General features: G+C 42.3%; 1 protein-coding gene across 2 annotated transcripts in view; it reads left to right on the forward strand.

Moving 5' to 3' along the window:
• Nucleotides 1-25,117, forward strand: part of NELL1 (neural EGFL like 1) — an 821,556-nt gene that overhangs the window by 110,363 nt on the left and 686,076 nt on the right. For both annotated transcript variants that reach the window (XM_040638900.1, XM_040638901.1), the window contains exon 4: nucleotides 10,587-10,757. In XM_040638900.1, the coding sequence (XP_040494834.1) occupies nucleotides 10,587-10,757 (171 nt within the window). The remainder of the gene's footprint in view (nucleotides 1-10,586; nucleotides 10,758-25,117) is intronic.

The raw sequence follows: 25,117 nt of genomic DNA on the forward strand, positions 1-25,117 counted from the left end.
CAGAACAGTGTGGTACTGGCACAAACATAGACACCTATAAATGGAATAGAATAGACCAGAAATAAACCCATGCTTATTCAATTTGTGACAAAGGAGGCAAGAATATAAAATGGGGAAGTAGTCCCCTCTCCCTTCAGTGTAAATAGTTCTTCTAGATCTATTACCTTTCTGAAACTTTCCTGGATCACCATTCAATAAGGGGATTTTTTTCCCCCCTTTCTAAAAAAAGTCGGGCTTAATTTTTCGGGAGGTTTTTGTTTTACCCCATCAAATGGGCTATAAATTCCTCGAAGGGAGGCATGTAAATTAAAGGACTTCATACTACTTGGTGCTTACTAGGTAACGTTTAGTGCCGTCTCTTACATAGAGTTTTCAGTCTTGCTTCCACAGAATGTAAGCCTGGCAAGCCTTAAGAAAATGGGCCTTTGACTAGTTGTAGTCTGGATTTGTGCTATAAAGGGATATTTTTCTCTTCTGATATTTTGAATGGGAGAATATAAAATTTAAGGATAAAGGATAAAGAGCAAGTTTTCTGTATAAAAAGTCTTGTTACAGTAAGTCAAGAGGAAAGTATAGAGCAGTGAAGATAGTATACTATTACATGTTAGAAGGGGAAAGAATAAACTAATATTTGCTTTTAGAGCATTAAAAAGCCTCTGGAAAGGAGGATGGTCTTATCAAAAGATGCCAAAACAATTGGATGTCCTTATGCAAAATGACTTTGCACCTTTCACAAAAATTCACTCAAAATGGATCACAAACCTTAAAATGCAAAACACTAAAATTTCTAAAAGAAAACAGGAAAATCCACATGACCTTGGGTTTGGTGATGAGTTCTTTACAGTATCAACTGTATGATCCATTAAAAACAAAACAAAACTGATAAGTTGGATTTTACTAAAACAAAACATTGTGCTCTGCAAAAGACACTATTAAGAAAATGAAAACAGTCATATCTGTTAAAGTATTTGTGTACAAAATATACTAAGAACTTGTATAACTCAACAATAAGTCAGCAAACAGCTCAATTTAAAAACGGGCAAGAAGTCTGAACAGGCACCTCAGCAAAGAAGATATATAAAGGACAAGTATATAAAAAGATGCTCAATGTCTCCCCCCCCATATCATTACATACTGATTAGAATGGCTAAAATTAATCTGACAACACCAATTGCTGGTGAGAATGTATAACAACAGGAACTCATTCTTTGGTAATTTTACAAAGCTCAGCATAGTCTTACTACGTAATCCAGCAATCACACTCCTAGATTTTTACTCAGTTGTTTTTAAAACTTATTTTCACACAAAAACCTGAATACAAAATTTAAGCTGCTTTGGATGGATGATTTTTGGTAGGTCTCTACAGTGGGATACTATTCAGTGATTAAAAAAAAAAAAATCCAAAGACATGAATGAATCTTAAAATGCATATTACTGAATAAAGGAACCCAGTCTGAATAGGCTATATACTGTATGATTCCATTTATGTGAAATTCTGGAAGAGACAAAAATAGAAGGGTTATACAGATGAATGACTTCAAGGGGTTTGAGGGTTAAATAGGTGAAAACCAGGATTTTTTTTTCAAGCAGTGGAACTATGGTGTGTGACACTATCATGGTGAATATGGGACACTGTGCATTTGTCAAAACCCATAGGAATTTCTTTCTTTCTTTTTTTTTTTTTAAAGATTTTTAAATTTATTTATGTGACAGACAGCCAGCAAGAGAGGGAACACAGCAGGGGGAGTGGGAGAGGAAGAAGCAGGCTCCCAGCAGAGGAGCCTGACGTGGGACTCGATCCCAGAACGCCGGGATCACGCCCCGAGCCAAAGGCAGACGCCCAACGACTGCGCCACCTAGGCGCCCCCCCCATAGGAATTTCTAACACAAAGAGTGAACCTTAATGTATGCATATTGTAACAAAAAAAAAAAAATTGGGAGATTGAGGGTGGAATGTGGAAAGTGACGGAGCAGTCTAACTGTGTAACAAATAGGTAGAACAGCCTCAATGAAAAGGGGTTGGAGAAATTGCTGACCTGAGTAACTTCAGAAACAAGTGGTGTCAGTAAGACTAAAGGCAAAAGGAACATAGATGTTTTGTTCTAGTCAATAGTTGTTTACATGAGGATACAGGTTAACAGTTCTAAAATTACTGTCTATGTATGATGGAAGTGAGTAATAGAGGGTAGATTGGTGGGAGGTTATGGATAAGTATGGGGCAAAGGCTAGAATAATCCATATGGTAACAGATGAGAGTTTAAGGCATCAGTATAAACTTAATTTACATGTAGATACATACACATACGTGTGTGTGTGTGCGCACGCGTGCACGCTGGTTATTATACCACATACACATCTTAGTTCTATCAGCTAAGAGGGCCTCGAAGCAATGATACCCCAGTAGCAATGAGCCCACCAAGCACCCAGATCTTGGTTTCTAATATCATTTTCTCATAACAGCTGGGTTTCTTTGGAGAAATGGCTGATTTAAGACCGAGTCAGGAAACCCATGAGACCAGCCTTGAACCTCTTGTACCATAATTGAAGGAGGTGCTGCAGTGAAAACATAACTCACAAATGATGGAAGTATGTCAAAGGGATAGAGGAGCCAACTGAAAAAACTTCCAGTGGTCAAGCTGGAAAACTTTGGGCAAGCAAATAAACTGATACTGGATGGTAACCCAAAGAATTAAACAACCCGGAGCATATAGAGTGTTAGGTAAAAGACTGAGTAAAGAAATAACTGTAGAGAGTAGACAAATCTTCCACACCGTAGAACTCCAGATAATTTTGATACTCCGCCTTTGAGGAGGTGGGGCAGTCCCCAGTAGGTGAGTGTGGGCTGCATAGACTTCCTCCCGAAGAGGACAGTGTGGAGACGGAGGAGTAACTTCAGAGAAGAAACGTGACAGACGCTACCTAAACCGGGTAGATTAACACCAAGATTAATATCAAAACTAGTAAGTCGTGTTGATAGTATGTATTTTAGAAAAGTCATGAGAATTACACTTCCTTACCCAAACCCACAACTCAAGTCTATACGTAAGACAGCATCAGACAGATTCTAACTGGGGGAATGCTGTAAAATTCCTCGTTAGTTATTTCCAGTTTTCAAGGTCCTAAAGTCTGAACTGTCACCACTATAAGGTGTCTGATGAGACCTGTCGATTGAATCTAATGTAGTCTCCTGAATGGGATTGTGGAACAGAAGGAGAATATTACGTGAAAACTAAAGTAATCTGACTGAAGTACTGCTTTTGGATAACGCTTTATCCGTAGTGGTTCATTAATTGTGATAAATGTACCATATAGATGTAAGATATTAATAGGAGGAAACTGGATAATGGGGTATATGAGAACTCCCTGTTCTTTATTTGCAATTTGAAACTCTTCTCTAAAAATTAAAAAGAAACTTTGGAAGGATACACATGGAACTGATAAAAAGAGTTGCCTGGGAGAGACATTGGGTACTTTTTTACTAAGTACCTTAAAGATAAATTTTTTTGAACCATGGAAATAAAAAATTCAAAATAAAATTTTAAACTTAAAACATTAAGACTTCACCTTTTTTGAGTATATTCCTTTAAGTCTTTAAGAAAATTTAGAAATATAGAAAGTGCTATAAAAACGGCCAGAGTTACAACTACTATTATTTTGGTTCCTTTTTCCTAGACCTCGATATTTAGAAACCTCTTAATTTTGGGTTCTTGGAGACAAGGAGCTCTACTTAGGCTTCAGGTAAGAGGGACTTGTGTGATTATAGCTCCTTGTCTTGGGCTTGTTTATTTAATACTTCCACTGTATTTGAAGGCCTCTGTAGTCAAAAACTAGCCTTCCATTCTTCCCTATGTGAACTAGCTCATTGGTTGCTCTTATCTTTGAATTTTTTCTAATTGGGAAAGGGAATTTCCTAACTTCCCAAGGTTCCATGTCTTTTCTTCTGACTCTCTGTATGTGGGAAAGGGAGAAGCCGGCCCTTAGTTCAGTAAGCACAGCGCGGCTATTCCCATGCTTTTAGACTGCAGTGGAACTGTTTTGAGTAGGTATGAAGAATTTTATTTTCAAATTTCCTTTAACAGTGAATGTTTTATTTTCAATTACAGGCAATTTGTAATTACTGTCACTGTTAATCTCTTGCTAGATGTTTGCTAAGAGGGTTGAGTACAGAACTAAATGGTAAGTTTATAACTGCAAATGAGATCACCAGGCCAGGTCTAAACAAGGGAAAGGTAAAGACAGAGGAACGCTTCCTGAGAAAGGCAGGATGCGTGCACCCTTCCAGCAGCCTCACATTTCTGAGACTGTAGATTTCCATGCATGCAGAAACAAATCAGGGAAATCCTAATCACTAGTGGACACTAGGCACTGGGTAGGGAACTTGCAAACATGGTATCACGTTATTTTCCTGAAAAGAAACCTGTGAAGTAGATACTCTCTTCTTGTAGGTGAGGTTTAGGGAAATGGTGTGTCTTGTCCGTATTTACCCAGGGGATTCCATGCCTGAGGCAAGGATTGAACACGTGTCGGCTGGACTCTGAAGGCCCTTGTATAGTAGGCATATGGTTTCTGCTGTTTCTACTACTCCATGTTGCTCTGAGTGGAGGAAATAGAATTTGGGAGCAATGGAAATTCGTTCAGGTAAATTAGGTTTTTTCTTTTAACTCAGTCAAATAGCTCTGTAGGCTGGAAGAGCACTGGGGCCAGAAGCCATAAAAGATAACTGATTTATAAATGGACCAGTGAGGTGACCACTTCAGTTGAGTAAGCATGAAGCTTGAGGTTAACATACTAGGACCTGATACAAGAGAAATAATGGATTACTGAGGAAGATAATAGCATATTCTTTTGCTATTTCTTTAGCTTCTGAGAAGCATGCATTTTAAGAGATGGTGATTTATTGATACTGCCTTGCATTTTTTGGGCAGAATTCCATTTTTGATGGAAGAAAATGCATAGTCTGTAGGGCTGTAAGCAGAAAATAGGCACAATGAAATTTGGTCATCTGGCCAAGGACCCTGGGCATTTAATAGGACATACCTAAATTATAGTTTGAATTTTTAAAGGCATAAACCAGTATGCATGAAGTTAGTGTTCCAAAGTCTATTGATGTGTAACAAACTGTCTCTAAACTTAATATGTTTGCGGATTCCATGGGTCAGGAATTTGGACAGAATCCAGAGGGATGGCTTGTCTCTCTTCTGCAGTGTAAGTAGCTTCAGCTGGGAAGAGTGGACAGCTGGGGAAACCATCTGGAGATGTTTCCGTTTATACATCTGGTGTTTATACTGGTGTTGGCCTGGATCCCAGATGGGGCTTCCAACCAGAGCGCTTACGTGTGGCCTTCCCAGTGTTGTTTGGGCTTCCTTACAACATGGCAGCCTCAGGTAGTTAGACCTCTTCCACAGTGGGTCAGGGCTTTAGGCTCAAGCGTTCTGACAACAAGATAGAAACCACATGAGGTTTTATGAACCAGCCTTGGAAGTGACCAAGCATTACTTTTGCCCTTAAAGCACTTGCAAGCCCACCCAGATCGAGGGGAGAGGACATACATCCAAACCTTTCAGTTGGAGGAATATCAATATACATTGGAGCATATGTGATACGGGAGATAACATTATTAGTGTTTTGGGAAAATACCATTTGCAAAACGATACTGGACCATGCAATGGGGGTTGTCCTACACACGATGAGAGAGGACTATATTTATGTCCCCTGCGATTTCTATTTTTAGTTTAACAGTAGCCTTAACACCATGGGTACTTCTCAGAGTATTAGATGAATTACAGAAATCTAGACATAAGCTGAACCCTGAAGACTACTTAGTTCAGCCGTTTCAGACTATCTTTGGAGGTGCATCTCTTTTATCTAAATGTAATCTTACGGGAAATTCCAAATTATACCACAGAGAGTGAATCTTCTCTGGTGCCTAATCCTTTCCTTGTGCCTTAGACCCTAAAGCTCTTCCAAGGAATGTTGGGATGTTATGGATCACATTTGATCATTTAACAGATAGGAAAAACTGAAGTACAGAGGGGACAGGGATATTTTTGCCAAAGATATCATAGTTTGAAGCAGGTGTAAGTTTGAAATCAAGTCTTGGTGTCCTTGGGCCAGTGTTCTTTGCAATATTACTTAAAATTATGCTATTGCCTCCCCCCTCCCCCAAAAATCACATAGTCCTTGAGACCCCTGGCCTGAATTTGGACACGGTATACCTTCCTCGTGTTTTTGGCAGCTTCTCTTCATTATCCCAGCAGTAGGCAAAGGGCCAGAAGACGGAAGTGAGATTCTGTACGAACACCTGTAGCAGTTTTAAAAAATGGTGATAACTTTCTCATGGCAGGAGGAATGGGGCTTGTGCTTCAGTCTGCAGGGACGTTCTTTGCCAGGATGGGGCATCTTGGGAACTAAGGCTGGGCGGGAGCTGATTCTACCTGAATTCTCTTGCCCTCTGACCTTGATAGGATCATACCATTGTACCTGGAGAGGGATAGAATGTGGTGAATAGAACATGATTCTGGAACTAAGTAGACCTGGATTTGAATCTTAGGAGTTGAGTTACATGACTTTGGGCAAGGCACTTTATCAATTTTGAGCCTCTGTTTTTACCTTAAAATGTGAACTTAATAACTACTATTTAAGGTTGTTGGCAAAATGAGAGGCAGTAATATATTCTTGCATAGTAGAAAGTAATGGGGTGTTGCCATTGAGAACATCCACTTTAATGTGTACCGGACTGGGGTTCAAGTCCTAGTTTTGCCACTTACAGCTGTATGAACTTCAAATCTTAAATTTCTTTTGTCTAATAAACTAAGAAATGGATCCCTTAGTATAAGTTTTAGGGAAAAGGACAAAAAGTCCAATGAAAATAACTTGGCTGATCTTGATCTAACTATATTAATTGGAATTATTCCTGAATTTTTTTCCTCAACATAGCATGAAATTCATGTAGTCTTGTAGAACTTCAAAGTAACTTTGTTCATAGTACTTAGTGGTGGGCTTTGGAGAATTATTCATGCTGATGGTGAGATAGGGTCTCCCTAGCACTTGAGCAAGGGGGTAAGTTAAAAAAAACAACCTGGCTGTATAAATACAGGGTGGGAAAGATCACCTTCATGACATTTTGTGTGAAACGGTTTGCATTGTTGGATGATGGGAAGGGAGGTCCTTGCAAGCATTAGGACACACTCATGGTTCTGCACAGCCCTGATAGTGTCTGTGTTGCTGGGTGCTATGTTGAAGAGGGAAACCGATTCATTTTACTACAGCTAGAGCATGGTGACCCACATGGGGAAGGATCTGGAAGGAGGAGTAAGGCAGAGAATCCATGTCCAGGAGGGCCTTTGTGGTCTAGGTGGTGTACCGGGGTATAAGGAAGATGCTAGGGATGTTCGGTCTGAAAAGGAGAACTGTGTAGTGAAGGTCCTTGCTGTTTTCCGCTATTTGCAGGATGAACAGACTTCTCTGGGGGCCACAGCAGTTCATTAGCTGAGTACTTGACTGAGGCCCAAGGCTAAGGGGAGAAGTGCTGTTTACCAGTCTGGCTGGTGATTTTATCATTCGTATAATTGGTCTTTCCCCAAATCCACAGAAGACCTCTAAGCCCTTGAGGCCTGAAAGAAGCAGACTGGTCCGGGGCAGAGAGCTTACTAGACTCGACTCTACTGATCACCTCCAGGGCACTCCTCCCCCCTGACAGCATAGAAGGGCTCTTACTTGCCCATAGCATCAAATTGCTGCTTTCTTCACCAGATCCAGCTGGCCAGGAAGTAAAGCAGCACCTGGTACACTCCACTGTGGTACTGCTTAAACTTGAATGGGCACGTGAATCCTCTGGGGGTCATACTAAAATGGAGATTCTGACTCCCCTAGGCCCTGGTGGGGGCCCCACAGTCTGAATTTCCACAGGTGGTGATGCTGGTGTGCGGACCGTACTTTGAATAGCAAGGCTCTACTGCACATCATGAGTCGTTCCTCCGGCCAAATATCATCAGGCCAAAGGACCACCTCCAAGCTTTGAGGATTAAGCCTCACACCTCTGTTAGCAGAGGCTGCTGTCTGGAAATACTGCCTTCTTCCTGTCCCAGCACCCGTGAAACCATCTTACCCAGATAGAACTGAGCCCTGCAGTGTCATTGTCACGTTTAGGACCATTTCAGCAGTTACTTGATGTGTTTAAAACAAACAAAACCCCAAACACCCCATTTCGACTTCATCTAAGTTTGGAATACAGCACTTCCTGCATGTGTGCACGATGCTGTCAGAAACGTCCCCCTAAGACACAAGTATCTATTTTGCCGAACAATAGTGCAGATTTCTTCTCTTGGAGCTGAGGTTTGAGGCTACCCTGAGTAACAGCTCGCTCCAGTGCTTGGTACAGTAATCTTTACAAGGTATGCTTATCACGAGCCCTTGCTCAATGAAGCCATAACCCCAGGAGCAATGATTGAACCTGGTTAAATATATCTGCTTCCCGTTTTTTTTTAAAAATTCTATCAGGTGAGCTATAGGAGCCCTTCTGTCTTTCACATTCTTTGTAAGGTCCTGTCCCTTCCCGAAGCAGTAGCTTATTGGTCAAAATGAAGGTCAAAATGAAGTAATTGAGAGATTTCTAATGATCTTGGTGAGGTCTTTTACACAAAACCATGCTGCTTTTCTTTTTTTTTCTCTCAAACTGTGTGGTCTTGGGTAAAGTACTTAATATCCCTGATCACCAGTGAATTCTGTAAAACAGGGATAAAAATATCTACCTTGAAGAAATTAAATGAGATGACATTTATAAAAGCAGTGGGTCCATTCCCAGCATGTGAAATGACAGCTTCCTTTGTCTTCCGTGTGTTTCTGACTTTTTTGTATGAGGGCCACATTCTATTTCCTTTGCTGCTAGTCTCAAAGAATCTTGAGAGCAGGATCTATATTTTAAATCCTTTTTTAGCCCTTTACTATGTGTTCAGTAACAAAATGTTGAATAAATTAATGAATGACCAGATAATCTCTAAGGTCTTTCTGACCTTTTAAATTCTCAGATTTTGATTCTTTCAATGTTCTAGCTGCTTAGAAGCAATTCGGAGAATTTCCTTAAAATGAATGTCTTCATGTTAAGGGATTTTCTTTTTTGCAGTCCTATAAAAAATGTATTATATTGTTACTAGTAAGTGCGTATCTGAGCCCGGGATCTGGCTGTAGTAGTATAAGTAACCTCCTTGGTTTATGACCTTGGGCCTGATTCTGTGTAGTGTGAGGTAGGTAGATCAGAGTCCGGTCTTCCCCAGCACTGCTGTCTTGGGAGGATCCTTGTGAAGGATAAGCAGGAAATATGCATTTGTTCTTGGTCATGTGACTTGGGAGTCCTGCATAATAGAGGCTGAGTTTCATGATCTATTCATTTTGGTGCTTGTAGAAGATGCTTTTTGTGTTTTAGATTAAATTACCGTCTGGTCAGTGGGTTTAGGCCAACTCAGCTGATTAGAAGAGAAACAGGAAGTTCTTTCAAATCTAGGGATGGAACCTGGCTCCCTACACAGGCAGGTCGTTGAGTTGTCTGTACAAATGAATTGCTTGGAAACAGTGCCAGTTGAGGCCATCTTTACTAGTTGGTCATTGTGCCTCTGAGATCGACAGCAAGCTGGTAGAAAACGCATGGCCTGTCAAATTTAGACCTGAGTTTAAATTATGGCTTGGGTAGATTAATTCCAGAATCTCAGTTTTTTAACATTTTAAGAAGGGATAATATCAGCCTTCTAGGTTTGTAGGGGTGATAAGTTAGGTAGTATGTTAAATGCTTAGTGCGATGCCTGGCAGTGAGATTAGGCCTGATTTAATGACAGCAATGCTGCATTTCAGAAGAGGCTTCGACTAAATGGTCTGCCACTCAAAGTATCAGCCCTGGAGCAGGCCTGAGGAGTGTCCCAAACTTCTGCATTTTATGACGAAAGTGCAGACTGCAGTGGTGGTGCTGAGTTTTTCATGGATCTGGAAAATGTACCGACAATCTGGGGGAAGAAAAGACTCCCTTGCATGTTTCATGACATGGTAATTTGAAATACTGGTCCCTATGTGAGTAGCTTCAGCCATTCCTCTCCTACTCCTTATCTACGAATTGTTGTCCACTTAAAGGTTTTTGTCCAGGGAGGAATGTGTTTAGTAAAGTTATCTCGATTTATTTCAGTCCCTGATAATCCAACATGATTTCTGTTGTCCTTTAATTCTTGAAAAAGTAAGTATGACAGTAATAAAAATAAACATCAAGTCCATTCCACATGAATAGCTTTTTTTAGACAATAGAGAGTTTTGAACTGTACTTTAAGTATTAGAAGAGACCTGGTACCAAGCCTCGCTGATTAGCTTGTGGCCGATCTCTTCACAGTGGATCAATCAGTATCCATGTCAGAGGCTCAAGGTGTCATGGTGAGGTTCTCCAACAACAGGTGAATTGGATTCCATGCAGTACAATTGGTTTTTGGTTAGTAGGTCTTTGTGTCTTGTGTAGCTAATTGTAGATTCCGAGAAACGTGGTGGAGAAGTAGTGAGGATTGATGACTGTGAGATCCAGAAGTAAAACCAAGTTTTTGTTCCTTTACATGCAGCTATTTTGAACTGGAGAGCAGTGGTCTGAGGGATGAGATCCGATACCACTATATGCATAAAGGGAAGCCCAGGACCGAGGCTCTTCCGTACCGGCTGGCAGATGGACAGTGGCATAAGCTCGCGTTGTCCGTTAGTGCCTCTCATCTCCTGCTCCATGTCGACTGCAACAGGTAGGTCTGTGCTTCTGTTCTTTTGTGATTCTGTCCTTGAAATTGAGCAGTGGGAAGGGGAAAAATATCAAACCCCTTCAGGCCTTACTGGGAAATAAAAACCAAGGGACCCTAATTGTGATTTAACCTACCAAATGGGCCATTAGATGTGCTGAAATGACCAACCGTAATATGCTAAGAAAACAGTTCATTAAGATGAAACAGTATCCTGTGATTAGGAACAAATGTACAAAAGGTTGATTACAGATTGGGGAATAGTAAGTACACCTCCGCGGACTCCAGGCACCAGCTGAAATTCCATGGAGCTGTGATCACAGTTAACTGTGATATATTGTTGTTGAGTTCGTTCCACTTGGAAGCGAATGAGCCAGTCTACCTTAGGATGAAGCTGAGAAGCCTGTGCCAGTGAAGCAGCTAATTCTCTTTCACTTCATCAAGCACAGCTTTGCTTAACTATCTTTTCCAAACGGAGGCTTCTTAAAGAGGCTGTGCTTTGAATCTTGGGGAATTAATGCCATCCATTCTCTGCAGAGGAATGAGCCTTTCAGTTTGCAATGGATGGCAGGACTGTTGGTGAGACCCTCAGGGGTTTCATCGGGCACTGGGAATTGGGGTGGAAAGGAGATCTCGTCCCCCATGTATGTCACTGGAGTCAGGTTTGTTTCGAGCTGAAAAAAGACTCTTGGTCTCCATTGGATCATTGGTGGCTGGACAGCTGGCTAATAGTGGTTGAAGGGAATGTTTTGATCTCTCTAGAATCTACTGAAAATCCTTGTGGGGCGTAATCTTACAGAGAACGTTTTTGCATTGCTAGCCGTGCCCATAGATTGTTGGTTCTTGTTAATGACACTGTCAAAGTTGTTAAAATGATGGTTCAGCCACAGGATTTTGTTCCATTAGGCCCAGGGTAAGGAACCAGTATGCTGGGGACAACCTCCTCTCTGGAACTGAGCAGGAGGAAAAGTAATCTAGGGTCAGTCAGCTCCAGACTACAGTTCTGATCAGGAGGTACTCGAATGGGCTTGCAAGTCCAGCTTTGCAGTTTCTTTTGGAAAAGGACCTGGAAGGGCAGGGAACAGAAATTACCGTCTGGCTTAAGGGAACTTCTGCCATCTTGAAATGAGTCCTGGTCCATTTTCATTTATTTAAGATGCTTTCTGGACTTGGGAAGAATTGTTACTTCAACCAGATTATAATTGTGTCTGGGCAGAGTTCCCCTAGAACCACTGGCTCCTTTTCATCCCATTGCCTGTCCTAACATGGGTAGCCTGGAGAAAACGGGCCCTCAGCTGCCACACTCCTTTCCACCTTCAAGATCTCAACGCCTCCTTGAGTTTTCTAGAATTCCAGTCCAGGTATCATTCTTCTTGTTGCCCTGCTCCCATCTGTGTGTTTCCCCAAATGGGAGAACAGAAAGGTCCTGCATGTCCTATGGCACAGGTCAGAAGGGGGCCTCACAGCTCTGGTTTAGTAATTCCCACCTGAGAAGTCTGGGGGACACTGCTGGTTTCTTGCTATGCAGTTTTTTGCTTCCTCCTTCCAAAAGTTTTATCTTCTTTTTTTCTAATAATCTCTCTGGAGAAGGAAAAAGAGGAAAGGAGATACATCTTTGCTAATGTTTCGTACTTCCACAGATTCTCTGTTTCCTATGAAATACTCTTTCCTGACCTCTTCAGCCACTTGCCCGCTCTGAATTTGGGCAAGTTAATTTCTTTGCATCTCTATTTTTAAAATTGTGAACTGGGGTAATACTTATAGATGGGAGTGCTAAATGAGATATTCCATGTAAGGTGCTCTGGGTGGTGCTTAGTTTTTGATGCTCAGTGCAATGTTTGTTGTCGATTCTGCAAACTTAGGGTAACTCTTTGTCTCCAAACTTTCATACACTGTATGTCTTTCTTGGCTACCTTGGCCTTTCTACCAGGAAAGTGGATAGATGATGGGAGAGCTGGAGTCCACAATATTTTATAAGGTCAGCCCCATTTATAAAGAATGAGCTGAGGGGGATTCTGAATATCCCTTCATTTCTCTTAAAATTTATCATATTTTAGTTCATGACCTCACATGTCCTTTATATATGATCTTGGAAGGAGAATGTAAAGTTGTTGCCAGTTAAGGATTCATGGGCCCAAACACAAATGAGGTTTTCAGATGGGTCACAGGAAAGAAAGCCCGGAACAACTGGGCCACAGGAGAGGTAAAATTGATTTTTGGTGTAATTCCCAAATCTGATGACACCTAAGAATTACTAAGGAACTTATAAAAAAGATTGGGTCACTAGGCCCCATCTCTGATCAGCTAGATCTGATTTCCTGAGGTTGGAAACTTCTGAGAAGCTTTTTTTTTTTTTTTTTTTTAAGATTTTATTTGTGGAGGGGAGAAGAGAGAGAACAAGGAGGGGGAGCAGCAGGCAGAGGGAGAAGCAGGCTCCCTCCTGAGCAAGGGGCCCAACATGGGACTCGATCCCAGACCCCTGGGATCATCACCTGAGCTGAAGGCAGACGCTTAACCAACTGAGCCACCCAGGCATCCCTGAGAAGCTGTATTTTTTACAAGCTCTCCATGTAGTTCTTACGCAGGTGGTCTAGCCTTGGTATATGGAATGGTATTTCAAAACCACTGGTTTAGGTGGAAGTGGGGGGGAGCTGGAGAAGAGGCTAGGCTGCAACGAAAAATGAGGGACCTGGGAAAGCCAAGTACCTGCAGCAGAGCCCCTGGGAAAGAGGAAGAAAAGATTAAGGAAAGAGAGGGTAGAAGCCGCCTTCACAAGTTTCTTCCTAGCAGCACTAGCTGATCCTTGGGTGGTGGAGACGCTGGTCCATTTATCAAGATGCTGGTCTACTACTTATATAGGCCAGTCTCCCAGAGAGTGAATGTCACAAAGGCTGATGTTTACTCTTGAAGCTATGCATTTCGTACTCCTGAGATTCTTTTTTATGGCTTTTCCCCTTAGGGTACACTTTTTTTCTCAAACTGTCACCCACTAGAGTTCTGCTGGCCAGCTGATAAACGATGATGTGATAATATTGAGTGTTGACTTGTGCTAGGCACAGTGCCAAGCATTTTATATGAAGTAATTCACCCCATACTCTTGTTACGTTCTTGCTTTGAAATGATGGAGCTGAGATTACATTATATGTCTGCCATCCTCTTTCTAGGAAGTGGCTGTACTAGGATTTGAACTCAGACCTGATTCAGGAGTGTTCTAAGTGCTAGGCTGTTCAGTCCACCAGTGGGGGACCATGGCACTGGACTTGTAAGCTGAGGGAAGGCCAGAGCCTGATTCAGTGTGAGCAGTTTGCTTCTAAGACGTGCAGGAGGAAAATACTAGATTACTGATCATTGGAGTTGCTTGGTAAGATATGGAATCTTACTTATGAAACTGAATGCGTTAGCATGGGGGAGGGGACATACAGTTATTGAGCATCTACTAGAGGCCTTAGGATAGTCATGTGGGGACAATTTTATTAAACCTATTTTACAGATTTGGAATTAGAAAGCCTCAAAGATCAATAACTTAGTCTCAATCATGTGTAATAAACATGGAGCCAAAACTTTGAACCGAGATCTGACTCCCCAGCCATAGTCTTTCTGTCCCTGCGCATTACCTCTAAAGTGTTCATGACCTGTACTTTCCAGGACATAGTCACAGGCACATGAGGGAGTCTTCCCAGGGGTGAAATGCTACAGAAGTTTCCAGAACCATAAAAACATTTGCAATAGGAAGATTTCCTGGGCAATTCCATTGCTCTGAGGAACTGGTATGTGGTGAGATTTTCCACTCTTTGAGAATTGAGAAACAGTCTTTTCAGACCTAATTACACTAATTGTCATAAGAAAAGTGACCGCTATTTTAGTTGGTCATTTTACACTTTCTGCTTGCTATGGAGACTAACACTTTTCTTCCTGCTTTAGCTGTTTAGCTGGGCCTAGTTTTAGAAGTTCCCAAAGTGTGGGTAGCAGATTACCTCAAGCTAGAAACAGAAAAGGAACCATTCAGTTGGGTGGCTAGCCTTGGTTATCTCCATTGCCCTGGGTTTTTCTCCAGCTGCCTTTATATTCGTGGTTCCCAGCAAAGACCAGAATGAGGCCTGCACTAACCTTCCTCAGATTTGCTATCCCATTCTCTGCTCACCCTGTGGCCTGTTCCTATTACTCAGAGCCCAGAATCCACTGACACCCGGGATTTGGTGCATACGTGTTCTGTTTACCACAAAAGATTTTCTTTCTCCCCTTTGTTTGGTAACTTTTACCTTTCAGTCAACTCCTCGCATTAATGTATTGGACACTCTCTCTGCCAGGCCGTGGAGGATGCAGAGAAATAAGTCCTTGCCATCAGGAAGTTTGTGGCTTATTCACTCAGTCACTTTTAATTCTGAAACAACCAGGGCCCCCCATCGTGGTTGGCTCTGGTCCCCAGATAGCAGAGAAAGCATGCACTTGGACTGAAGCCCTGTTAGTAGACTGAGATGATAGCTCGTGATAGCAGCTGAGCAATGGAGAGAACTGAAAATGGTCGCTCCCAGCACCTTGATCTGGAAGTGACTGGAGCAGATCTTCTCAATAGCTAAGGGACAGACTCAGAAGTGTTTATCATTCAAATGGCACATTCATCTACCCTTTGGCCAGCACTTTGTGCCATATGCAGGTGTCCCTACTCTAAGCCAACCTCCTGTTGCCTCACTGCTGGAAGAAGTCTCTTACACATAATGCAGCAGAGCTCTGAACCCTGACCTCATTTGTTCAGACTTGTACAAATGTGCACACACATGTGCAGCTTGTCACCTCTGACAGGAAGTTAATGGTGACAGTCTAGATAACAGACTTACATTTTACTTTTAACACATGCTGTTTGTTTACTGCGGAGCACGTGGAATTTTTGCCTACAACTGATTTTTGAGGAGCATGCAGAATTAGAAAAACACTTACTATAAAACACTGAACAAGACAGTAATTCAACATTTTCGTCTAATATTTCAGAGTAACTTCAGGATATGAGCATCTGTTTCTCTAGGTTTTTGTTTTTGTTTTTTCCCCAAAATGAAATATGTTGATAAGGCATTTTCTTCCCAGGGAGCTCCTAAAGTATTTACAAACATCTTATTAAACCTAAATTCCTCAAGGTAGTTAAGCCACATGTGTAACATACTACATTGGTTTTTATAAACATTTCCGCTACAGTCAGGAGGGGGAAATTAAGAGATGAGTATCAAAGGCCACAGCTTCCAAAAGATCCTGGGCAAGACCCAGTCTCCTGGTTTCTCGACTGAATAGATGATTCACTTCATGAACGGGAACACACGCACACAACTTAGTGAAATTAAGCTAAAATTGAGAAGCCAGCATAAGCCTCACGTCCAGCTAACCCAGCAGCTCCAGATCTTCTGTCCAGGAAGAGCGGNNNAGTGAGCTGGAGAGATAGGATATACCTGTGCGTAAATTTAAGTAACCGTAGAAGGCACTAGTACAAAGAGATTTTGTAAGGCTGTAAGTGATGGATTGCTGGATTCCTGGCAGAGACACTCAAGTTTGGTAGATCACAGGAGGGAGAGCTGGAGATGTGGAATAGCCTCTTACCATCCCAGGTGAAAATGCATTACAATTTCAGCAGCTTTACAGTTTTGTCACTGTGTGATTTGATTCTCTACCGGTCACCTGGGAATTAAGCATGGACTGAGGTTCGTCTTGTAAGCATTTCAAAGGCAGTCATAGTGCCGGTGAGAGAGGAATGTCTATGTGTGAGTAGTATCAAGTTGAGGGAAGGCTTGCAGGGAGGGCCAGAGAAGGAAGTATGAGAGAGGGGAGGGAACGGGAAGGAAGAGCTCTTTTCTGTGGATTAATCTAAACTGAAATGAATGCTGAATCTTTGTCTTGGTTTTGCCATTTATAAAATGAGATTTACATACATTATGCAGGAGTGTGAAATCAGGCCATTTGTGGCTTACATTCTTTGAAGAGTCTTAGCTTGTTCATTCACTCATTTGCCGGGAACCATGCTTGCATCTGTAAAATGGAAATAATAGTGACTCTTCTAACATAGGGTTGTTGTAGGAATGTAGCAAGAGAGGGTGTGCAAAATCTTGATAATTTCAAGTTGCTTTATACAGCATCATGAAGTACTATAGACTTATGCTATCAGAAAAAGATGTTAAAATACATTGGAAAGGAGTTCAATATAGTGAGATTTTCATCTTTATACAAACAGTATATTTCCTCATTTATACAAACAGTAGCTCATGTCCCATGGATGAGGACGTAGTGTGTAATGTGGGTCTGTGGTGCAACGTAGGCTTTGAGGACAATCGGGTCCTTGAAGTTACTCTGATTGCCAAATTTTAGGTAACATTCTCCAATAATTTTGGTTCCATGGTTGGTAGCACAGCACGGAGCAGGGAGCCCGATGCGGGGCTCAATCCCAGGATGCTGGGATCATGACCTGTGCCGAAGGCAGGCGCCCAAAGATTGAGCCACTCAGGTGCCCCAAAGGTACATGGTTTTTATACCAGTGGAGTCCCTTTTAAAAAATATGTAATTGCAGCATCTCTTTAAAAACGGGTAAATATGATGAATAGGGAAGAAAACCTTCTCTCCATTGTGGTAAGGTCTTTTGTTGATCCTAGCAGGGCCTTGAGAAAGCTGTTTGGTGTCTTTCCCTTTTTATTTGTGTGAGAGGGGAGGTGCAGAAATTTACTTCCCCCTCCCTGTCTCAGAAGCCAAAATTATCACAGCTTTTATGAGGAGATACACAACCTGGTGAAGTTTTAGTGAGGAAACTCACCTGTTATAATTTCCTAAACAAAATAGTTTTTGCTTTTCTACTTGGAAAATCTGGCTTTTTAGCACAAGAATGTTCTGGACTGCAAACTGGAGCTGAAAGAGATTGTTAAATTCATAGGGCCTTGAGGAATTTGTGTACTGTCTCTGGGCCTTTGCTCTCTAGGTACAGTAAGGGGCTATCGGACCAGGTGATTTTTAGGTTTCCTTTTTTTTTTCAAATAATTTTTATTTTGTTATATTAGTCACCATACAGTACACCCCCAGTTTTTAGGTTTCCTTCTAACTCTGACCTTCTGGGCATGTCTCTGATTTACTTAGTACATGCTTTTCTTTTCTCAATCTTCAGGACCCTGGAGAGCAACCCAGCCGCCTTCTCTTCACAGGGCCCTTTCTGTAGTATAGATTAGCAGAGGGTTTGCAATGACCTGAATTGATACATGGGTTGACCTTACAGCATGCTGCTGGTGAGCAAAGACTAGTAACCGTAAATGCCCAATCTTTCTTTCTCACTTGTCTCTCCTCTTGCTGGAGTAGGTGCTGCATATGCATTATTAGGTACTAAGGGATGTTGGCTTCTTGTTCTCTCTCATCTTGTGCTTTTTATTTCTTTGAGGGTTCTGCCCCAGGCATGTGACAATGGACAGCCTTTTGGGAGTGCTGGCTGACCTGGCGGTGAGGGCCTTGGTAGATCGATGACCTACAAGATAGAACAGTGCACCATAGCCTGCAGATGATGTATAGTTGCACTGTTGAAAAACATTTCTTCTGAACACTGAAGGAAGGAAAAACCTTTGCTGCCATGCTATAGAGAATTAATGGGCGAGACTGGATCTAAAGATCCAGGTGGCCAATGTTGTAGGTTCTTTGGCAAAGTGGAGAATAGCTACTTAATTGTTAGGCAGCCTAGACATTAGAGTATTGAATAGCTCATTCTGACTGAGCCTCTCTCATTTCTACCCATGCTGTGTACCCTGTGGCTTATTCATTCCAACCTCGTTAGGTAGGTTCCACATTTGACTTTGCCTTGTCTTTTAATGACATCAGTAGCAGACCTGTTTCTAATTTTGTCTTTTCGAGAACCTTCATCTTTTCCTCTTGTTCCCTAGAGGGCTTAATGAATTGCACTCCGGTGTTTTTAGATTTGTAAATGGAGAAGACTACAAAGGAATACAATATAGTCTATCCTTTATTTGACTTGTTGGCTACCTGAGGCCATGAGTAGATTGACAAGAAGGCACTTTATTGCATGTATGGGATCCAAGATGTATCCGAATAGAGAGGAAAACAGCACTGCATTTTCAACTCTAGTGATTACATCTACATGCCTTCAGATACATCCTGAGTTGTCATTGTATTGCACGGACAGGGGTCTACACCAGGTAAATGGAAGGGGAAATAGGCTGCAAGAGAAATAAATTTGTTCTTGTTGGAAACCTATCCATGCTTGCATCTTTATTGTTACAATTTCATTGTCTCTTTGATGGAAATGCACAGTTATTTTTTAAAAAGGAAAGCAAGGAGAGAAAAGTCAAACCAGAACAATACATGTGATGGAAGGAATCTTGTCTTTCTAAAGAATACATTTATATATTGTCTCTGTTCCTGTTATGATTCACTTGTTGGAATAGAGCATTGGGGAATAGAAAATGCATGAGCCATGAGGACTTTTTAATTGGAACAAAAATTCCAAATACCGCATTCGTTTTTTAGTTAGACCAGGGGTACTAATGTGGTCATTGAATAGGTAGAGCATTGGGAAATAGAAAATGCATGAGCCGTGAGGACTTTTTAGTTGGAACAAAAATTCCAAATACCGCATTCATTTTTTAGTTAGACCAGGGGTACTAATGTGGTCATTGAATAGATTTCCTACACCATTGTAAAGAAATAACTCTTTCTGGAAACTCAGAAAGTAGCCAGAGTGGTTGGATACAAAGAAACAGATGTATAGTTGTACCTATTTGGTTGCTTTTTTTTTTTTTCCTCTTTTTTTGGGGGGGTATGGCAGGGGTAGCAATGTGAGGATGAGGAAGCCATTGTTTGCCTTGCTCTAACCCTAAATTCAGTTGACGTTTGTCCCTCAGCTTGTCCTTCTTAATTTCTTGTATTTATCTCAGCAGAAGTTCCAGAGCCACTAAGCCATCTGGTTGGTTAATGTGTCTGGGCCCTCACTGGAGGGTTTTCCCCAGGCAGTTAGAATAGAAATAGTTCCCCTTGTCTTTAAAAGGCCCGTGTAATGCTGTTGTCGGCCACTCTTCATCAGGAATGTCAGGTTGCATCTTTACTCATTAGAGTCTATTAATCTGAGAGTATCACTTTCCTGGTAACAAATTTCACACACAGGAAGTTCCATGCTTGGAGTTGGGGCCATCAACTGGCTTCTTTGAGACACTCAGCATGCCTGTCTTAACTGGAATGGAATTTTATTTCCGCTGGAGGTAAAGGGCTCCAGGCCGTGACATCCAGGTACGTTCTCAGCATAGCACTTGACTCACTCATTCACTCCATGCATTTTTGCTAATACCTACTCTCCAGGTCTTATGCTGTCTTTGAAGCACAGGCAAGGAAGGAGCTGGGGAATATAGGATTCCGATTTCTTGAATTGTTTGACCTTTTTTTTTTTTAAAGATTTTATTTATTCGACAGAGAGAGAGACAGCCAGCGAGAGAGGGAACACAAGCAGGGGGAGTGGGAGAGGAAGAAGCAGGCTCCCAGCAGAGGAGCCTGATGTGGGGCTTGATCCCATAATGCCGGGATCACGCCCTGAGCCGAAGGCAGACGCTTAACCGCTGTGCCACCCAGGCGCCCGGAATTGTTTGACATTTTAGCCTCAGAGGCCCAGCACCATGCTGGGGGAAGCTCAGACTTCTTGCTTAGTCATTAGGGAGTTGAGGTCAGTGTTTTGCATTTCTTTAGAGATGATTCCTCTAATCGCTGGATCTGCACTGTAGCCCTCTGAAGTAGATCCTATTGCATCTTCTAGGGGACTTGGGAGGTGCTGAGAAGGGGCTCATCCAGGAGTATATAGTAAGTCTATGCAGGCTGTAACCAGCATGCAGAGGTCTGTCCTTATTTCTTGAAGGAGCTTATTCTCCACCAATCATTCCATTTTTTCCCTCTTTTTTATTTTTTTTTTAACACCCTCATGTGACAAGAGAACACTTGTAACTTCTCACGGAAAAAGTACGATGTATTCCATTTATAAACTGAAGAAAACAAAGGCCAAGTTACATGTGCTACTTTCTTTTTTTTTTTTTTTTTAAAGATTTTATTTATTTATTCGACATAGATAGAGACAGCCAGCGAGAGAGGGAACACAAGCAGGGGGAGTGGGAGAGGAAGAAGCAGGCTCATAGCGGAGGAGCCTGATGTGGGGCTCAATCCCACAACGCCGGGATCACGCCCTGAGCCGAAGGCAGACGCTTAACCGCTGTGCCACCCAGGCGCCCCTACATGTGCTACTTTCTAAGATGGGGATGCTAATCACCTCATGGGGCCATTTCCCTGTGGCATCAAAATCTCCCTGGTTGTGCATTCCAACCACTGTTGGTCTTCAGACTCTCGATGGCTTCTGTCGTATTGTTTTTAGACTCTCCTTCCTTCCTGGAATCTGAATGTTGATAGGCAGGTTCATGGTCTCAGTACCACCGAGAGCATATCGGGTCAGGCCTTCGAATGGCCCGTCATTCTCGTGTGATTCGTATGGCTTTCATGTACCTCCGTGCTGATGTGTAATGGCCAAGGACCTAATCTTAAATCATGACTGACTGCAAATGAACCATTTGGCCATTTCTTCAACTGTGTGAGAGATGAATTACAGTAGTCTCCAGTGTTACATGGGTGGTTTTATACTGTTTTAATACAAATTCTGATATTCACCCTTTCAAGGTGATAAACTCTGTGTTCTTTAAGGTGACTTTGCAATCACAAGGCCTCATTAAAACCTACTGGCAGTGAAATAGAGTTGGGGTTGGGGCATCCCCATTAGGAGGACATGGGTCATTATTGCTATTTTTATTGGTATCTAATTAGATACATACTAGAGCCTGCAGGAGCTAATAAGAACGAGGTGCAGGAAGTAGTGAGCCCTTTAAATTCAGAGTAATTTTCACTGGTAACAATTTTTCATAGACATTAGGGCGATACATCAGGACTTCACTTTGCAAACCTGATTACCAACTTCCCTTCCCACCCCAACATGTAGGTAAGTGCATTTAGTGGCCTCCTGTAAGTTTTGGGATTAAGGTCCCAATCCTTCATAGAGTTTTGAAAAATTTTGGTCTGGTCCACGTTTCCTTCTTCAGTTTCCTCTTGCACTGCTTTTCCTGCTTCTCTGACCTCAAGTTCTTTCAGTTCAGTTCAGAGGAGTTTTTGATCATTTCACTGATGTCTGCTTTTCCCACCGTCCGTAAGCACCCTGAGAACTCACCACTGTATCCCCAATGCATATGGTAAAGCTGTCATTGTAATAGGTAGTCAACAGATACTCGTGAATACCTGAATGAATGAATGAATGAATGAATGAATAAATGGAAGAGTACTGGTTTAGGAGTCTGTATTTGTGGCTTCTGACCTGTGATCATAACCTTCTAGATGGTTCCATTAATTGAGCCTCCTTGTTCTTTGCCTCTGTCTCCTTTCTGGACCGAATGGGCATCATTTCTACCCAGTCTGTACAGGGTTATAGGGAAGATCCAATGGAATGTGTGCTGTAAATTTCGATGTGCTTTCTAAACATTAGGTGCAAGGAGTGGTGACGATGAAATAATCCTAGTATTTCTACTTTGAACTTCTGAGGATTATTCTTTCCTTGAGGAAGGCAGTTAATCTATAAAAAGCTTTTGGTGATTTCCTGGTCTGATTCACAGCACAAGGTGAACCATGCCTCACTCTCAAGTCGAATTTACATGTGTCCTGTGTCCACAGGAGCTTTGGCAGCCATGAATGAGTGTGGGTGATCTACACGTGGAATATGAACATAAACCCATCACAGGCAGGATTAAGGGCCAGTGTGCCCCCTCTGCTGGAGAGCAAACATATTGGGTGGTGCATGTTCTGGTCCTGTAAGGTAGCTATATCACCAGTATAAAATTCTGTGGTCTGCTTCTTGAAACTGCATTAGTTGCTCACAGTAAGGGCCTCCTATCAAGGCCATTAAATTAAGCCCTGTGGGCAAGGTTTTGTATATGTATATATATATATATTTTAATGAGCATTGCATGCAATTTTGGTGTAGCCTTATTGTGAAGCTCAATGGATTTTTCTTTAATTTTTTGAGACCATAAAAGGTGCTTGCCAGATTCACAAAATAAAATGTGTATAAGAAGCTATGAGGACAGAAATTCTAGGGAACTATGTGAAGGGTGGGATGGAAATTTACAATATAGGTATTTTTTAGCTTTCTATGATGGAATAATTTATCAGTGCCTTTCCTATGTAATTCTATGTTACAGTACTGAATAACAAAAACGGAGAGGTGAAAGCTATTTAAAACCATATAAGGGTTATCACCTTACTCTTAATTCCATTGTGCAGAGGTGATCATTAACAGTTGTATTTCCATTCTTTAGGTTTTTTTCTTTGCATATACAAGCACCTTTCCCCTGAATGAGGAGCTGGGCACTTATCCTTCCTCAGCTGCTTTCTCATTTAACAGAACAAAGCCTTGCCACATCATTGGTGTGGAGAGGGAACATATTCAGGAGGGACGAGGGCTGTTTTGTTTCTTGTAGGATACTCTGAACAGTATGTGCCTTGGCAGTATATGTAGCGGTATTCACCTGCAGACCTGTAGCTGCCTGCTTTGGGCTTTACACAACAGTGACCATAGAAACAGGGCAGGGAGCCAAGAGCCCCTGCCCTTGATCAGCATGTTTTGTCTCAGCTGTGCAGCTAGGGGAGACTATGGCAATTAGCCTCTGCTGAGATGGGGGTTGCAAGATTGAAGGGGGTATGTGATGAGGGTCAGATGCTTGGAGCGTGGGCATAATGCTAACTGTTGTTTGTGTGGCTGAAGTGGAGCCCATGCTGTCCCGGGTCAGGCATTATGTGAATGCAATGAGAGAAAGTATAGTGGTTAAGATCACAAGCTTTTGGAGTTGGACAACCTTGGATTTCAACTTCCGCTGTGACACGAGTTGAAGGATTTTTGGCAAAGTTAATTAACTTTCCTGAGCCTCAGTCCTAAGATAAAGATAACGCCTCCCTCACTGGATAACTAGTATTAAATAGGACCGCATACATGTTTTGGACATTGCTGGCTGCAAATAACAGTGGCTTAAACTGTAAGGATAGATAATGGTCACTTAAAGAAGTTGAGATGAGGCAGTGCCTGGGAGGAGTTTGTGCTCTGGTCATCTGGGACCAATGCATCCTTTATACCCTTCTACTCTTTTACCCTCAGCATTGTCTCTAGATGCTTTCCACTGGCAAAGGGGGAAAGGGTTGCTATAATTCTCATAGACTAACCATTCTTCCTTCCATGGTGCTGGCACATTGTTCCAACAAAACTGAGATACTTGGAGCAAAGAGGGGGAAATGGTTCTTGGGCAGGCTGTCAGCAGTGTGGCCATAGCACATCAGTAGTTGAGCACTGTGCCTGGTAAGAGTTCAAGACATACCCCCATGGTCCTTGCTGATTCTGGATTTGATAGTGATGGTTCCTCCACATCTGAGCAGAGCAGAAGTGAATAGGACAGATCCAAGGAGGTGATATCAGTATCTGGTGAATCAGTAGTCCTTTATATACCCAGGTGTTTCTGCCCTCAGGCCATCTTTAAGGCTGTGATCAAACAGGAGAAAGAATGATTGGCTCTAAGTGGCCACTGTGGCTCCTGCCTTGAGTCCATCAACCCTGGTGGCCAGGGCAGCTCCTGTTAGGCCTTTGCTCTGGCAAACCTGACTTGTGCCTGTTGCTGCAGCCCCTTCCCCATGAAGTGCCATGGCAGACCCATCGAAGCCAGTGCCTGATGGTAGCTACTACCAAGGTCTTCCTTTCCCTTCCTCACTTGCTCATGCTTCTAGCTCTTGCGCTCTTGGCCCACTGATCCTGGCTTCTGATGCCTGCTGCTTTACACATATAGTTTGGCAATTGATTCAGTTTTCTTCTGTTTACTGACCTCAGAGCTTCAGGGCACCCCTGTCAGCGCCACTGCAGGGCATATTCCTCTGGCAGGATAGCTCTTCCTGCCCTCAGGGGAGATCCCGACCTTGGCTTTCGCTGATTCCCTAATGCCGACTCCTTCCTGTACTTGCATCTTGTTTCCTTGCTATACTGAAGTGGCAGATGGGATCCCCAGCTTGGTGGGGATGCTGCTTACCTCGCTGGAGTTCGAGCCAGGCAGCAGTGGAATTGGCATTTGCAGATGGGTCTAGGGTTTTCACTCGGAGTAACTCTGAAATCAGGATTCCAGATTTCAGTGGAGAATAAAATACAACCTTGACAGAATCCGTGAAGCTGTTCAACATACAAATTATGTGACTGAGCTTTTCCCTAAAGCTCATCCTTGCTAAGTGTTGTGTGAAAAAGGTGATCCAGTATTTGCAAGAAGAGCAATCATGAGGCTTACCTAAACTGTCACCTT

The sequence above is a fragment of the Ursus maritimus genome, unplaced genomic scaffold (genome assembly GCF_017311325.1).
Source record: "Ursus maritimus isolate PB19 unplaced genomic scaffold, ASM1731132v1 scaffold_23, whole genome shotgun sequence".
In the NCBI taxonomy this organism is placed as follows: Eukaryota; Metazoa; Chordata; class Mammalia; order Carnivora; family Ursidae; genus Ursus; species Ursus maritimus.